Source organism: Oryx dammah, unplaced genomic scaffold (genome assembly GCF_014754425.2).
Source record: "Oryx dammah isolate SB20612 unplaced genomic scaffold, SCBI_Odam_1.1 HiC_scaffold_14, whole genome shotgun sequence".
NCBI classification, from domain to species: Eukaryota; Metazoa; Chordata; class Mammalia; order Artiodactyla; family Bovidae; genus Oryx; species Oryx dammah.
The window spans coordinates 16,630,136-16,648,655 of record NW_024070198.1 but is presented as its reverse complement, the minus strand read 5'-3'; the positions used below and the strand labels follow the sequence as shown (position 1 = coordinate 16,648,655).

Below are 18,520 nucleotides of genomic sequence, written 5' to 3'. Positions count from 1 at the left end.
CAGGAGACATAAGAGATGCGGGTTCAATCCCTTGGTCAGGAAGATCCCCTGGAGGAGGGCATGGCAACCCACTCCAGTATTCTTGCCTAGAGTCCCATGGACAGAGGAGCCTGGTGGGCTAAACCCCACAGGGTCACAAAGAGTCGGACACAACTGAAGTGACTTGGCACACACATGGAATTAACAAAGAAGGTGTAGGAGGGGCAAGGGTGGGTGGGGAAAAACACCTGCCAATGATAAATAGGAAGAACTGAAACAGACTCTGAGAGCTACAGTGGTCTGCATTCCCACCATGCTCTCAGAGGAACAGAGTACAGACCAGCATAGCACTCGCAGCTTTATCATTTTACTTCAGATGAAAAGCAAGGCGGGCATTTCGATGGTCTGTTTTTATAAAACAATAAAGCAGGACTCGGTGCAGAGATAACTTGCCCAAAGACAAATGCGGTGGTCAGAACAGGTCTGCACATACCTGCCTAGGGCTCATCTGGTCACACAAGGTCCCTTCTCTCCTGTCTTTACGAGGTATTTGGTGTGTATCTCTTAGATCTTTCCATGGCTCTCTGCTTTCAAGTTATCTTGAAAGGCTTCTCTGGTGCTCTATAGCAAGGGCTATCAATTCTACTCTTGCAGAAGTCTTAGAAATCTCCTCAGCCTTTCGGTTTTATTCCTAACCTCATTAACTGCTCAAATGTGTCTCAACATTTCTGAGTGAAGAGCACAGTGCTGGGCATTGTGGATCTATAGATATAGTCCCTGTGCTTTGGAAGCTTAGGGTGGAAGGATGAGGGGTCAGTGGAAAGAAATCAGGAGTGAATTTGATCGAGGGATTCCACCTCAAACCTCATTTAGGCTTTGGCAGGGTGTTCTGTAAATATCGGAAGCATGTCTTTCTCTACTATTTTCTGGCTCCTAGCAGGTCCTCCATCCATTGTCTGCTGAACTGCTGTGGTGTGCGGCATTATGAGTTGTTCATAAAACTAGGGAATCCAGCAAAATGCTGGTGTACTTCTCAAAGTGAATTTTCAGGGTCAAGAAGAGATGAGTGTAAACAGAAAAAGTTGGAATATTCTCTAATAATGAGTTTGCTGTCAACTGAAGTAACTGTTGCATCAATAATACATGTCAACTGTGTACATTTACAGATGGTCAATAACTCACTCTGAAAAAGAAGTCTGAACAGAACAGAAAACCCCTTAGTGATCAGAAAGAGGTGAGGAGCAACCAGGTCTGCCCGCTTGACTCTGGGAAGAGTATAGTACTATGCTATGCACCCAGCAGACTAGTTTTCACAAAACTAAATTCAAACACACTGACAATATTATTTTGTTGTTGTTTACCTTTTTCAGAAAATTGGCAGAATTAATCCTTTGTGCAGTAATAGAATTCACATCTGAAATGGACATATCCTTTTCTATCTGACTTTCATATTCCTGTAAGTAGAGAAATTAAATTAGTTTCACTTTTTTTTTTTTTTTTGGCCATGCCATGCAGCATGCAGGATCTTAGTTCCCCAACCAAGGATCAAACCTGTGCCCCCTGCCCAGGAAGTGCAGAATTTTAAACCACTGGACCACCAGGATAATATCCTCGTTTCCCTTCCTGAATGTAACAAAGTTTAGATATGATATGCTGCAATGAAATATTAACTACTCATTTCAGTTTATCTGTAAGAGATATTGGCAACACAATGGAATTGGGAGGAGAGAATGTTTCTTTAAGATTCTAGAAAAACACCAATACAGTATACTAACACATATATATGGAATTTAGTAAGATGGCAATGATGACCCTGTATGCAGGACAGCAAAAAAGACACAGATATGTATAGCAGACTTTTGGACTCAGAGGGAGAGGGAGAGGGTGAGATGATTTGGGAGAATGGCATTGAAACATGTATAATATCATGTAAGAATCAAATTGCCAGTCTATGTCCGATGCAGGATACGGCACGCTTGGGGCTGGTACACGGGGATGACCCAGAGAGATGTTGTGGGGAGGGGGGTGGGAGGGGGGTTCATGTTTGGGAACGCATGTACACCCGTGGTGGATTCATGTCAATGTATGGCAAAACCAATACAGAATTGTAAAGTAAAATTAAAAAAAAAAAAGATTCTTCCCTCTGAGAATTAGCAAAGAACCGTTATATTTTGTTTTATTCTAGGAGGAGTTTCATTCATCTTTTAGAACTAAGTAATGATTGAGAAAAAAAAACTGCAATTGAGAAAATGGTAAGATGTAAAGACAACTGAGAACTAGTCTTCATGTGTCCATTTACCTGGTGTCATTAGAAACAAAAGAAATGGGGAGTATTAACATTAGAGTCTAATGTTCAAGTTGGTGGGCTTTGGAGGTCACAGTCCTACATTCAAGTTGGCCCTGCCATTTACTAACTGTGTGGTTTGGGGAAAAGTTGATTAACTACTGAAGATCTCAGTTTCCTCTTTGGTAATAATATTTCTACTATTAACATGTCACAGGATTGCTGTGAGATTTAACTAAAACAATATTTATAATGTGCCTGGCATGTAGTAAGTAATCAAAATATGTTGACCATAATCAATAACTTTACATATAGCAGTTGGTATGATTATTTGTCAGGATGCCTCATTTATATAATTTAAAATAAATCAGCATCTATTACATCTGCATTTCTGGGATACGTTCCTAAAGCACACAAAATTCATTTTATATCATAGAGAACATTAAAGACAACACAAAAATTATGAAGTATCTTTAAAGTAGACAAATTATCTGAAAGTAATTTGCTTTTCTAATTATCCACAAGAAACCATGAAATTAATTCTGTTGGCAAGTAACCACTTTTACCTAAGGATATATTATATTATATATGGATGTGAGAGTTGGACCATAAAGAGGGTTGAGCATTGAAAAATTGATGCTTTTGAACTGTGGTGTTAGAGAAGACTCTTGAGAGTCCCTTGCACAGCAAGGAGATCCAACCAGTCAATCCTAAAGGAAATCAATCCTGAATATTCGTTGGAAGGACTGATGCTGAAACTAAAGCTCCAATACTTTGGCCACCTGATGTGAAGAGCTGACTCATTAGAAAAGATCCTGACGCTGGGAAAAATTGAAGGTAGGAGGAGAAAGGGACAACAGAGGATGAGATGGTTGGATGGCATCACAGACTCAATGGATATGAGTTTGAGCAGACTCCGGGAGATGGAAAAGGACAGGGAGGCCTGGCATGCTGCAGTCCATGGGGTTGCAAAGAGTCGAACATGACTGACTGAATGAACAACATTATATTATTTCCCAGGTGGCTCAGTGGTAAAGAATTCGCCTGCCAATGTAGAAGATGCAAGTTCCATCCCTGGGTCAGGAAGATCCCCTGGAGAAAGAAACGGCAACCTGCTCCAGCATTCTTGCCTGGGAAATCCCATGGGCAGAGGAGCTAGGCAGGCTACAGTCCATGGTGTCCCAAAAGAGTCAGACATGACTGGGCGACTAAACAAACAACATATTATATTACTATTTCATATCACTTTATTTTCTTCAAAAAGTATTGAATTATAAGATTTACTTAAATACTCTGGATGTTCATTTTTATTAACTAATATGTAACTTACAAATCTCTTTTCCTAATCTGTGGGGTTTAAATTTTAATATTATCAAGTTAATTATTCTACTTCTTTATAAATTATACTTTTTGTGCTTTGTTTAAGAAATGCTTTCCTGTCTAAGATTAAGATATCCATTTAAAGTTTTGCATTTCAAAGCAGAAGTAGAGACATAGATGTAGAGAGCAAATGTGTGGATACCAAGGAGGGAAGTGGGGCGGGAAGAGGAACTGGGAGATTGGGACTGACATATATATGCTATGGATGCTATGTATAACAGAGATAACTAATGAGACTCTGCTGCATAGCGCAGGGAGCTCGGCCTGATGCTCTGTTGCCACCTGAATGGGAAGGAAATCCCACAAAGAGGGGATATACGTATACATATAGCTGATTCACTTTGCTGTACAGTAGAAACACAATACTGTAAAGCAACTATACTCCAATAAAAATTAATTTCAAAAATAGAGTTTTGCATTTCATGGGTAATCTTCATTACACATGGTATTTGTTTCTTTAGTGAAGTCTGAATCTAATTTTACATCATCCAAAATGTTCTACAATTCTCTCCATTAAGTTTTGCACATGTTTTGTTAAACATATTCCTGTGTATTTAAGAGTTTTTATTGCTACTCTAAGGTGTATCTTTGCTAAATTACATTTTTAGTGAGTTTTCATTGGTGTATAGAATGCTATTTATTTCTTGTCTCTAATTTTTCCTAAAGTTTTTCAAACATACAGAAAATGAGAAAGACTGTTAAAATCTATGTACTTACTCTCTAGATTAAGTAATTAACATTTTGCCACATTTGTTTAATCTATTTCTTTTCTTTTTTTGGCTAAAATATCTCAGTGTAAATTATAGCACCATGACACTTCACTCTTAAATAAATACTTCAGCATGAATCTCCAAATACTGTGGACACATCCACAGTGCCATAATTACAGACAACAAAATTAACAATTTCCCAATATATCTATAATTCAATGATCAATATACTTAATATTCTAATATCCAAATTTTGCCAACTGTTGCTGTTTTTCCACCAATCACTGTTCATATTTTTTCAGATTTTTTCCCATTATAAGTTATTAAAGATATGGATAAAGTTCCCTGTGTTATACAGTAGGAACCTGTTGTTTATTGATTTTCTATATAGTAGCTTGTATCTGCTAATCTCAAATGCCTAATTTACTCCTCCTCCATTCCCTTTCCCCTTTGGTATTGGTAAATTTGTTTTCTATGTCCATGAGTCTTATTTCTGTTTTTAAAATAAGTTCATTTCTATCTTTTTTTCAGATCCCACATGTAAGTGGTATCATATATATTTTTTTCATCTTATTTTACTGAGAACAAGTTTTACATAAGACAGCCAAATGATAGCTTTACACAATTCTAGAAAACTGCTACTGATTACAGCCTGGAAATTCCTAGCAAATCAAGGGATGTGCGTGTATGAGCACATAAATGCACAGCTCTCTTTTTTAAGACTTTGAAATGCATTTCCTAAATTGAAGATGGTACCATTTGTCTTTTTTCCTTCTGACTTACGACATGATTATCATGTAGTATGATAATCTCTTGGTCCATCTATGTTGCTGCAAATGGAATTATCTCATTATTTTTTACGGCCAAGTGTATATATACACTACCACATCTTCTTTAACCATTAGATGCACACTTAGGTTCCTTCCACGCCTTGCTATTATAAATACTGCTGCTATGAACGTTGGGACACATGTATCTTTTTGAATTAAGAGTTTTCTCTGGATATATGCCAAGCAGTGCGATTGCTGGATCATATGGTAACACTATTTTTAGTTTTTTTAAGGAACTTCCATACTGTTCTTCATAGAGACTACACCAATTTACATTCCCACCAACAGTGTAGGAAGGTTCCCTTTTCTCCACACCCTCTCCAGCATTTTCTATCTGTAGACTTGTTAATGATGGCTACTCTGATTGGAGTGAGGTAATACTTCATAGTAGTTTTGATTTGCATTTCTCTAACATATAACAGCCATGAAATTAAAAGATGCTTACTCCTTGGAAGGAAAGTTATGACCAACCTAGATAGCATATTCAAAAGCAGAGACATTACTTTGCCAACAAAGGTCTGTCTAGCCAAGGCTATGGTTTTTCCAGTGGTCATGTATGGTTGTGAGAGTTGGAATGTAAAGAAAGCTGAGCACCAAAGAACTGATGCTTTTGAACTGTGGTGTGGGAGAAGACTCGAGAGTCCCTTGGACTGCAAGGGGATCCAACCAGTCCATTCTAAAGGAGATCAGCCCTGGGTGTTCATTAGAAGGACTGATGCTAAAGCTGAAACTCCAATACTTTGGCCACCTTATGCGAAGAATTGACTCACTGGAAAAGACCCTGATGCTGGGAGGGATTGGGGGCAGGAGAAGGGGATGACAGAGGATGAGATGGCTGGATGGCATCACCGACTTGATGGACATGAGTTTGAGTGAACTCCAGGAATTGGTGATGGACAGGGAGGCCTGGCGTGCTGTGATTTGTGAGGTCACAAAGAGTCAGACACGACTGAGCTACTGAACTCAACTGAACATATAACAATACTGAGCATCCGTCTCTTCATGTACTTGTCGGCCACTTGTATGTCTTCTTTGGAGAAATGTCTATTTAAGTCTAAAAATGATGGCTTTTTAAAGAAATCAAAATGTAACAGAAAAACGGTTGTACTTCCTAGCCAGTAGTCCCACATTTCATATTTGTCTGACTGGTTCTTGTGGTGCTATTTAACTTGTTTCTCTATTCCTCATATTTCTCGTAAAAAAAAAAAAAAAAACAAAGTCTTAATTTGATTCAGGTAATATATTTTTGACAAGGGTATTTCAAACACGTAGTGCTGTGTATTTCATGTTGTATCACATTAGGAGGCAATAATATCCGCCTGTCCTTTATCAATGTTTTAGTTTCCTATTGCTGCTGGAAAAAATTATCACAGATTTAGTGGCTCCAGACAACACAAATTTATTATCTCAGAGTTTTGTAGGTTAGAAGCCTAGATTGTCTCATGATACAAATGGACTTATTTACAGTGGTGTTAGCTATTTATCGGAGAAGGCAATGGCAACCCACTCCAGTACTCTTGCCTGGAAAATCCCATGGGCAAAGGAGCCTGGTAGGCTGGCGTCTATGGGGTTGCTAAGAGTCGGACACGACTGAGGGACTTCACTTTCACTTTTCACTTTCATGCATTGGAGAAGGAAATGGCAACCCACTTAGGGAGCCTGGTGGGCTACCATCTATGGGGTCGCACAGAGTTGGACACGACTGAAGCGACTTAGCAGTAGCTATTTATTCCAGGTTTCACAAGGCTAATACCAAGGTTTAGGCCAGCTGGATTCGCACCAGCAGACTCTGAGAAGAATCTGTTTCTAAGCTTATCTAGATGGTTGGCAGAATCTAATATCTCATGGTTACAGAACTGAGGTACTGTTTCCTCACTGGCTGTCAGTTCAGGCCCACTCTTAGCATCTAGAGATTGCTCTCCAATCTTCACAGGTGGACCACTAAATCACAGAGCCAGCAACTACATGCTGAGTCCCTCTCATGATTGGAATTCCTCTGATTTCTCCTGCTATTGCAAAAGCGATCTTTCTTTTGCTCTTAGTTGGAAAGTTTTCTCTGCTTGTAAAGGCTCATACAATTAAATTAGGTCCACCCAGATAATCAACCATAATCTCCCTATTTTAAGCAAGGTACATTACATTTTCATAGGTTCTGGGCATTAGGGAGTAGACATCTTTAGGGAGCCATTATTCTGCCTACCGCACTTAATAAGATTAAGCTGGATCACTAAGTCAAGGTGGTAACAACTAGATTTCTCTACTATAGAGGTACAATTTTCCTTTTAAAATAAAAAAGTGGCTATTTATTCTTAAAAGTGGATATTAGCTTCAGCAAATTTATTACGTGTGCAGGTGGCACTAGCGGTAAAGAATCTGCCTGCCAATGCAGGAGACATAAGAGAATGGGTTCAATCCCTGGGCTGGGACGATCTCCTGGAGGAGGGCACGGCAACGCACTCCAGTATTCTTGTCTGGAGAAGCCCATGGACAGAGGAGCCTGGAGGACTACAGTCCATAAGAGTGCAAAGAGTCAAACATGACTGGAGCTACTTAGCATGGTCAGCATGCACAGTTAGCTGTAGATTTTCTTATGTTTTCCACATAGACAAATGAATTTTCTGCAAACATGGACAGTTTGTCTCTTCTATTCCAATTCTAATTTTTTTCTTTCCTTTCTTCTTTCTGGCTTAAGGCATTGGCTCTTACTGGTAGAGATGATAGCAGGCATTTTCAAGTTGTTGAGATTAATGGGAAAACCGATGTTTAGCTACTAAGTACAATGTTTGTGTAGGAGTCTATGAGGATACTGATTTCTGATGGTGATCATTATACCAAACAGTTTCAGAGCCACACAGATAATCAGGCACTGAATCAAATCAAGGGATAGTTTATAAGGAACTGGTTTTCCAGAATGTTGGAAAGCTGGAGACAGAGAATTTGCTCAGGGACACCTAGGCACTGGCTCTATTTCTTCTCTTGAAGGATGATATAGCCTTATTGACCTTGAATTGGGTTTAAGAACTAGAGGAGTCCAACATTTGTAAACATTCTCTTAAATGGAAGTGCATTTACCATGAACATACTAATTTTTCTGGGGTGGTAATGTAAACCTTGCCTATTTTGTACAGGTTTTTTGGTTTGGTTTGTTTTTTGTTTTGTTCTTAGCTCTTGCAAAATCCTACTCTATGTGGATATGTCACAAAAAGTTTAATATTCCCAAACCCCCACCATAGTACCAGAGTCCAGGAAAAACCAACACAAAATTTGCTTCACTGTCCTGCCCTGTGCTCTGCCCGACTTCTGTATATTTCTGCATTCCTGGCTAATTAACTCTGAAACTCCAATTATCCAGTGGGTGTGTAGGTGTCCTTATCTCTCCTCCCATTCCAGTGGGTGTGTAGGTGTCCTTATCTCTCCTCCCATTCCCGCAATTCTACAATTGACCTGAAATACTTCTTTTCAAAGCAGTTTGCATCAGCAGAAAAATCCAAAATACTGAATATTTTTAATCAGTTTAAAGAAGTTCTCTTCTAATTCTAGGATGCAAAAAGCTTTCATCATGAATGAGCACTGAAATTATTAAGTGCCTTTGGGGCATTTATTAAGAGGAGCATATTTTTTCCTTCCTTAATTCTGTTAATGTGGTAAATTATATTAATAGATTCCTTAATTAGATTAGCTCTGTTACCTAGAAATAAACCCTACGAGATTATGATGTGCAATTATATATTTATATATAATATATTGCTTTTTTGATTTATTGAAATTTTATTGGGGGTTAATAGAGGGATAAAAAATTAAGAGGCACAAACTATTATGCATAAAATGAACTACAAGGATATGGTGTACAACCCAGGGAATATAGTCAGTATTTTACGATAACTATGAGTAATAGTCACTCAGTCATATCCAAGTCTTTGCAACTCCATGGACTGTAGCCTGCCAGGCTCCTTTGTCCATGGGATTCTCCAGGCAAGAGTACTGGTGTGCTGTGCTCTGCAGTGGGTTACCATTTCCTTTTCAACCCACTCCAGTATTCTTGCCTGGAGAATAACTATAAACGGAACCTTTAAAAGTTGTAAATCACTATACTATACACCTGTAAATCTTTTATAAATATTGTACATCAAATACACTTCAAGTAAAAAAAAATTTAAGAAGGTGAAAATTTTTGTCTACAGATAGTCAGTTTAAAAAAAATTAAGACAGATTTAAAGCAGCAAAACATTAACTTATCATAGGAAAAGCAATATTCAAATAGAAACCAAGTACCTGGAAGACTAAATCTGGAATCTCTGTATCATAAAGGGGCATTTGCTGCAGAAGGAAAACATCTAATTGACCAGCATTTCTAAGTTGCAACAGCTGGAAACGTTTACTCTTTTTCATTTCCTCTTCAGAAACAAAGTTAAATTCATCTTGCAACTGTTCAAGACGAAAATACTTTGGGATATCCTGTCCTTTATGTTTTATGTACTGTAAAACATATACATAAACAAATAATGTAAAGTCTTTACTTAAAATAATTTTTTTTAAATTCAAGAACTCAAAACAGTTGAAACTGTGAGATATGAGAATTGCAATATAAATAGTAAATGGAACAACTGAATCTGTACAACTGAAAATCTGAAAAAAATAAATGCAGAATCTAGCCCACATAGATTTTCAACCTTTTCCTGGTTGGTCATGATTTATATAGAAAATGAAAACATGTTACTGTACAATGGGTTAAAAGATGATGCTTTTTATATCCGGTTGCTGTATGAGCTGAGAGAAGTTCAATAGTTTTATGTACAAGTAATCAATTCAGCATGTCAGTTGGGAAGCTATGATCTGAGGAAACTTAACTGCAATAATCTATGCACTGCTTTATCCAATAAATGCAAACGTGATTACACAGTACATGAGAGGCAAAGTGCTAGTGCCATAAGAGACAGAGATTTACTAGCTGCAGTTCCACAGGGAAAGATAAAGCACATGGGCAAATGACTACAGTAAAGGCAGAATGATAGATCCATTTGCTGCTGTTCAGTCGTGGTTGACTCTTTTCGATCCCATGGACTGCAGCATGCCAGGCTTCCCTGTCTTTCACCATCTCTGGGAGCTTGCTCAAACTCTACCTTATAAATAGATCCATAAGAGTTATTTTAAAAAAAAGAAGAACAGGAGGGCAAGAAAAGAAAAGCCCATATCTAACTGAAGTTGTTGCAGGGAGAAGTCAATTTTGACTCCATGTTGAAACTGTTTCTTTGACTTGCTTTCCGTTGATATTGTTATTATAACCACACATAATGGCCTGCCTCAAAGAACCCTGCCCCTTTGCTGGACTTAGGCTAAACTGCCTTTGTTCATAACCCTGAACACCTGGCTGACAGGAAGAGAGAAATTATCACATCCCCCTGCCTGAGGCTTGCCATTCCAGGAGATACTTGCAAGATTAAATGGGCTTTTTACTTTGTTTCCTTATGTCCACCCCCCATCTCTGATCCATAAAAGAAACTGGCATCCAGATGCTGACAAGATGGTTATTTTGAGATGTTAGTCTGCCATCTTCTCCATCAGCTGGCTTTCCAAATAAAGCCATATTCCTTGCCTCAACACCTTATCTCCCGGATTCACTGGCCTATCCTGTGGAGAAGCAGAGGGAGCTTGCACTGGGTAACAAGGTTGCCAAGCAAGTATTTACCAGACTTGCAGGGTGGGTAAGATAGCTGATATAGGTGCCCTTCTAAGCAGAGGGGATGGCACGGATAAAAGTATGAAGAAAGCATTTTTGGAGCACACAGAGCAGTTCAGTTGGCTATAAGCAGGAGTAGGAGACGTAAATAGAGTCTTTGAGGGAAGGAGGATGTCTCTGAATCAACTTTAAAGTCCTCAGCAATTCATAATATGACTGGTACTCAGTAGGTGTACAACTGATGTCAACCTGGAGATGATTCTGCTGGACGCACCAAGCAAGGGCTGCTAAATAGTGGCAGAGTACCAATCATTTTCCCAGTTGTTGAATTTCTAACTGCCTCATAATACTGTAAACTGGCTGAAAACTCTGTCCTTTTTTACTTTTAATGACTCCTAGTGCCTAGAAAAATACACTGCAAACTATGGAGGAGCATAAGAGTATAGAGCTTAATAAATATATTTACAGTACAGATATTTTGCTACAACTTACCATAATAAATTCCATTAAATCAGAACATTCTGGGTTATTTGGGTCAATTCTGACCTCATTGGCCCATTCAAAAAGCTTCTGTGTATTAATAAGCCATGGAATTTCAGGAACACCTCTTGCATCTACATTCCTTAACACACTAACATAAGGAAAAATATGTTGTGAATTTGTATGTAATATACAGGTGATACATCTGTTATACGGGGTAAAACCGACCCATTACAGGTATTTGAAGATTAAGCTTATCCATCCTCTGCATTTAAGGATAAAACAGAAGGCTCAGATGTGCTATCTTCTCTGGTTCTTCTCACATTCTAACTGTATGATAGTTTTTTGATAAATGTCTACCTCTCCCTTAAGAGACAAGGGTCTTAAGGGTAAAGTCCATAAATATTCCTCTTTGCTATCTAAAATACACAATATAAAAAGAATCTTTCAGTTCAGTTCAGTCGCTTAGTCGTGTCCGACTCTTTGCGACCCCATGAATCACAGCACGCCAGCCCTCCCTGTCCGTCACCAGCTCCCGGAGTTCACTCAGACTCACGTCCATCGAGTCAGTGATGCCATCCAGCCATCTCATCCTCTGTCGTCCTCTTCTCCTCCTGCCCCCAATCCCTCCCAGCATCAAAGTCTTTGAATCTTTAGGCTATATCTTTATAGTTGAAACACAATACAGAGTATGTAAAACAAATAACTGGGAAGTATGAGTCAGAAGAGTATCTTTGTTTGGTCCTATGAGGCCGTATCTTTAGAAGTTGGGGAGCTATGAAAGACAGGCTAGAACGTACTCTTAAGTGCATTCTTAAGTCGATTCAGTCATGTCCGACTCTGTGCAACCCTATGGACTGCAGCCTGCCAAGCTCCTCTGTCCATGGGATTCTCCAGGCAAGACAATGGAATGGGTTGCCATGCCCTCCTCCAGGGGATCTTCCTGACTGACATCTCTCATGTCTACCTGCGCTGGCAGGCAGGTTCTTTACCACTAGCACACCTAGGAGTGTAATCTTAGTGACCTCAACTACAGGCAAAGTGCAGAGGAAATTCAACCCTAAACAGAAAGGGTTTCTTTTCAGCCATCAATTATCCCAGTTACTTAATCTCTCTCTTCATGGGTAATTCATTTCACCTTGTGGAATTAGAAAGCTTGAGACTGAAAGATTTCTAAGATCCTTTCTATGCAGTACTCAGGGAAAATTCCAGTCTATAAACTAGGATTTCAATAATACAGTCTGACTCAGATTCCACAATGTCAGCCCAAACATGGACACACATTTTACACTGTCCACTTTCCATCAGTATCTATTCATATTTTTTATGATGAATCTGAGAGAGTCAATTCTTAGGTAGGTTGATAAGAAGTCTGGGGTCCCCAAGGAGGAGATAGGGGTCTGGGGTTCTCAAAGGGGAAAAAAGAACAAACTTTTTTTTCTACATCCCTTAGTCACATAAAACTTATCCCATTACAGCCTTTTTTTTTTTTCCTTTAAGCCCAGAGCTGATGATAACACAACAAAACAACTCATCTTAAACTCTGTACTAAGCATTATATTTTGGAGCCCAAAAAATAAGGTCTGACACTGTTTCCACTGTTTCCCCATCTATTTCCCATGAAGTGATGGGACCAGATGCCATGATCTTAGTTTTCTGAATGTTGAGCTTTAAGCCAACTTTTTCACTCTCCTCTTTCACTTTCATCAAGAGGCTCTTTATTTCCTCTTCACTTTCTGCCATAAGGGTGGTGTTATCTGCATATCTGAGGTTATTGATATTTCTCCCGGAAGTCTTGATTCCAGCTTGTGCTTCTACCAGCCCAGTGTTTCTCATGATGTACTCTGCATATAAGTTAAATAAGCAGGGTGACAATATACAGCCTTGACGTACTCCGTTTCCTATTTGGAACCAGTCTGTTGTTCCATGTCCAGTTCTAACTGTTGTTTCCTGACCTGCATATAGGTTTCTCAAGAGGCAGGTCAGGTGGTCTGGTATTCCCATCTCTTTCAGACTTTTCCACAGTTTCTTGTGATCCACACAGTCAAAGGCTTTGGCATAGTCAATAAAGCAGAAATAGATGTTTTTCTGGAACTCTCTTGCTTTTTCGATGATCTAGCGGATGTTGGCAATTTGATCTCTGGTTCCTCGCCTTTTCTAAAATCACCTTGAACATCTGTAAGTTCACGTATTGCTGAAACCTGGCTTGGAGAATTTTGAGCATTACTTTACTAGCATGTGAGATGAGTGCAATTGTGTGGTAGTTTGAGCATTCTTTGGCATTGCCTTTCTTTGGGATTGGAATGAAAACTGACCTTTTCCAGTCCTGTACAACTGCTGAGTTTTCCAAATTTGCTGGCATATTGAGTGCGACGCTTACTCCTTGGAAGAAAAGTTATGACCAACCTAGATAGCATATTCAAAAGCAGAGATATTACTTTGCCAACGAAGGTCTGTCTAGTCAAGGCTATGGTTTTTCCAGTGGTCATGTATGGATGTGAGAGTTGGACTGTGAAGAAAGCTGAGCACCGAAGAATTGATGCTTTTGAACTGTGGTGTTGGAGAAGACTCTTGAGAGTCCCTTGGACTGCAAGGAGATCCAACCAGTCCATTCTAAAGGGGATCGGTCCTGGGTGTTCTTTGGAAGGAATGATGCTGAAGCTGAAACTCCAGTACTTTGGCCACCTCATGCAAAGAGTTGACTCATTGGAAAAGACTCTGATGCTGGGAGGGATTGGGGGCAGGAGGAGAAGGGGACGACAGAGGATGAGATGGCTGGATGGCATCACCGACCTGATGGACGTGAGTTTGAGTGAACTCTGGGAGTTGGTGATGGACAGGGAGGCCTCATGTGCTGCGATTCATGGGGTCGCAAAGAGTTGGACACGACTGAGTGACTGAACTGAACTGAAGGATTATATAACAACAGTGTATCCTGCTGGAGGACATGTTTCTCCTTCTTAAGAAAGTGAAAGTGAAAGTCACTCAGTCATGTCCCACTCTTTGCAACCCCATGGACTATACAGTCCATGGAATTCTCCAGGCCAGAATACTGGAGTGGGTAGCCTTTCCCTTCTCCAGGGGATCTTCCCAACCCAGGCATCAAACCCAGGTCTACCGCATTGCAGGTGGATCCTTTACCAGCTGAGCCACAAGGGAAGCCCATTAAGATAATCCTGCTATTTTAAAATGTTTATTGTGGCAGTGGGACTGGTAAGATCTTGCCATTGTTAGTTCTAATCCCATCATTTTAAAATGTAAATTGTGGGAGTGGGTTTAGTAAGACCTTTACAAACTTGAAACATTCTTTTGATTTATTGTTAATAACCAATTGAAAAAGTATATACCTCCCTTGCTAAGCCTAGTGAGCACTCTCCACACTCTTCTGACGTCTCTGTCAGAAGCTTTCTCTGTCCTTTCTCCTGTAATAAAACTTCTGCCCACACAAAAGCCCTGAGTGGTCAAGCCTGGTCCCTGATCCGGAAGCTCAATTTTCTTTTTCAGAGATCATGACTCCGACACCATGCACTGGAAGCTATCAAATCTTTGGAAGTTATTCCTAACAAAGCCAATGCACGGTTTGATAGCATGTTAAGCAAAATTCAGTTCAGTTCAGTTCAGTTCAGTCACTCAGTCGTGTCCAACTCCTTGCAACCCCATGAAGTGCAGCACGCCAGGCCTCCCTGTCCATCACCAACTCCCTGAGTTTACCCAAACCCATGTCCACTGAGTCGGTGATGCCATCCAGCCATCTTATCCTCTGTCATCCCCTTCTCCTCCTGCCCCCAATCTTTCCCAGAATCAGGGTCTTTTTAAATGAGTCAGCTCTTTGCTTCAAGTGGCCAAAGTATTGGAATTTCAGCTTCAGCATCAGTCCTTCCAATGAACACTCAGGACTGATCTCCTTTAGGATGGACTGGTTGGATCCCTTGCAGTCCAAGGGACTCTCAAGAGTCTTCTCCAAAACCACAGTTCAAAAGCATCAATTCTTCGGTGCTCAGTTTTCTTTATAGTCCAACTCTCATATCCATACATGACCACTGGAAAAACCATAGCCTTGACTAGACTGACCTTTGTTGGCAAAGTAATGTGTCTGCTTTTCAATATGCTGTCTAGGTTGGTCATAATTTTCCTTAAAAGGAGGAAGTGTCTTTTAATTTCATGGCTCCAGTCACCATCTGCAGTGATTTTGGAGCCCAGAAAAATAAAGTCTGACACTGTTTCCACTGTTTCCCCATCTATTTGCCATGAAGTGATGGGACTCGATACCATGATCTTAGTTTTCTGAATGTTGAGCTTTAAGCCAACTTTTTCACTCTCCTCTTTCACTTTCATCAAGAGGCTTTTTAGTTCTTCACTTTCTGCCATGAAGGTGGTGTCATCTGCATATCTGAGGTGATTGATATTTCTCCTGGCAATCTTGATTCCAGCTTGCGCTTCCTCCAGCCCAGCGTTTCTCATGATGTACTCTGCATATAAGTTAAATAAGCAGGGTGACAATATACAGCCTTGACGTACTCCTTTTTATAAACAGGTAAAGCTTGAGTATTCTTCCCTTCTTTAATTCCTATGTCTGCCCTCTCATTTGAACTATTTTAATATCTTTATCATAAGAGATCTCTAGGGCCTGACACCCTTAACATCATCACATAACAAATTTTCCTCCTCACAGGAAGAATCTTAGCCCAGATCCCTTAGAGAATAAAGGCTCAGGTACAGTTTAAATGTTAACGAATACATTATGGAGAGAAACTTATCCTATTATAGCCTTAAAAAAATTTTGGTTGTTAACAGTATTTCAACATAGTCCCCAGATTTATGCCTCGGGGAAAGTAATAAAAACCTCAGAACATCTCCTGCCTTCCCTATAATGATTCCTTCTGTCATTCCCTACCGGTGTTTAGCTGTGGACTACAGCTAAATTCCTTTGTCATCTGCAACCCCTCCTTCACAAACAAATGCTAAGCAGGTAATGTAATTCAGTGGCATTTAGTATGCTCACAGTGTTGTACAGTCACCATGACCATGTTATTTTCAGAACTTTTCATCATTCCAAACAGAAATCCTGTACCCATTAAGCAATAGCTCCCCACTCCTCCCTGCCCTCAGGCCTGAGCTTTGTCTCTAAGAATTTTAAAGTTATCAGGGAGAAAAGACTACCTGAAAAATACTAACATTTAAACTGACAGCATTTGAACTTAACAGCTATGATAAATTCCAGAAGATAATGCAACTGTAGCTTCAGAGTGCTTAAGGAAAATAAGTATCGGCCTCAAATTTTGTGCCCATCTACACAATTATTCAAGAATGAGGAAAAAAATACATTTTCAAATACATAAAGACTAAACAAGCTTTCTAGCCATGAAAATAGAATCATTTTCATGAATATATGCATGTATGGTTGAGTCCCTTCGCAGTTCACCTGAAACTATCACAACGTGGTTAACTGGCTATACCCCAATACAAAACAAAAAGCTAAAAAGAAAACAAAACAAACAAAAAAACCCAGAATCGTTAAGGGAACAACTTTCAGCAAGAAGAGTAAATCCAGAATGAAAGTTATGGGAGATAAGAAATAAGGGCAAACATAAAACTCAATTAACCACGTCACAAAATAATCAACTCTTGAGTGTAAGAAAAACAGGTTTATGCTTTTAAAATGTGTTAAACAAAAACTCTTGTTAATTGAGACTGGAGAGACATGACTTTTATAATATAAAGCATTCTAAGATCCTCTTCCATTTCTAGTTCCGTCAGTAGTGATGAAAAAATGAATGAATGAGTGAGTAAATAAACTCTTTCTGATCTCCTTTGGCTTCATGCTCTGACTCTCACAAGTCAGTTTTGCCTTTTGGAGCACCCATCCCCGGTTCCTAAAACCACTGCTCCTCACCAGTCCTTGGGCTCCCACAGCTGTAGATGAGGAGAGCTCTGCAACTTCCCTCTCTGATCTCAGAATCCCCAACTGTAAAGTTTTACTTCAAGTTCACTTTAGAAAGGGCTCTGAACTTTGAAAATGTTTCCTGCAGTTCATTCTCTGTTGACACTTTTCATCTGTTCCAATCTTGCACAACTGCATTCAATCTTTTATAAATTTGAGTTCCCAAGTGACTGGAACTGTTAAGTGCAGCATCACAGAAGCCATGAGAGAAGAGACATCAAGAAGCAAAAAGATGAGGACAGGTCAATAAATATGACCAGAAGGTCTTTGGTAGCCTTCAGGAGTAAGTGGGTTGGGTTAGGGATGAAATGTGTGAACAAAAAGTAAAGGCAATATATATAGACCAGGAGAGCACCCATATAATAACCTGGGCAGGAAAAACAACCAGAAAGGGTTTTTAAGGTTTAATCAAATGCTTGGATTTTTCTTTATTTTAAAGCACAGAAAGCTTCTTGGATATGAAAGACTTACAGCATAAGGAGATGGAAAGGTTGAAGAAAATGTAAGAAAAGGATATAAATATGTCAATAGTTTCCTAAAAGAGACCAAGGGAAGTTCCAAATTACTTGCATAAAAGTTAGCTTTAGAGTGAGGAGAGCAAACATCTGACTTTAGGAAAAAGACAAAGAATGATGTGGCAAAGATTAAAAATAGCTGCACTGGGTGTATGGCTGGGAGTCACTTTGCTGCCATCTCAAACTATCACAAAACTGTTAATCAGCTATACCCCCAAAATGTTTTTGGTGTTAAAAATAAATAAAAATTTTTAAAAAATAGCTGCAGTGGGAGACTATGCTAAGGAAATACTAAGCAACACAAGAAAATTCTGGTTCAGCATATTATAAGCTTATTCACTGGCTCCAAAATAAATTACCCTTATTACCCATTTTGATCTTAATACCCGGATAACCATGATGGCGTGATCACTCACCTAGAGCCAGACATCCTGGAATGCGAAGTCAGGTGGACCTTAGGAAGCAACACTACAAACAAAGCTAGCAGAGGTGATAGAATTCCAGCTGAGCTATTTCAAATCCTGAAAGACGATGCTGTGAAAGTGCTGCACTCACTATGCCAACAAATTTGGAAAACTCAACAGTGGCCACAGGACTGGAAAAGGTCAGTTTTCATTCCTATCCCACAGAAGCTAATGCCAAAGAATGTTCAAACTACCGCACAATTGCACTCATTTCACATGCTAGCAAAGTAATGCTCAAAATCCTTCAAGCTAGGCTTCAA

General features: G+C 39.4%; 1 protein-coding gene across 1 annotated transcript in view; it reads right to left on the bottom strand.

The window, feature by feature from the left end:
- The window catches only part of CC2D2B (coiled-coil and C2 domain containing 2B), a 94,542-nt gene that overhangs the window by 40,835 nt on the left and 35,187 nt on the right, over window positions 1–18,520 (bottom strand). Inside the window, 3 exon segments of the mRNA XM_040254625.1 lie at window positions 1,341–1,433; window positions 9,456–9,659; window positions 11,353–11,491. Of these exon segments, the coding sequence (XP_040110559.1) occupies window positions 1,341–1,433; window positions 9,456–9,659; window positions 11,353–11,491 (436 nt within the window).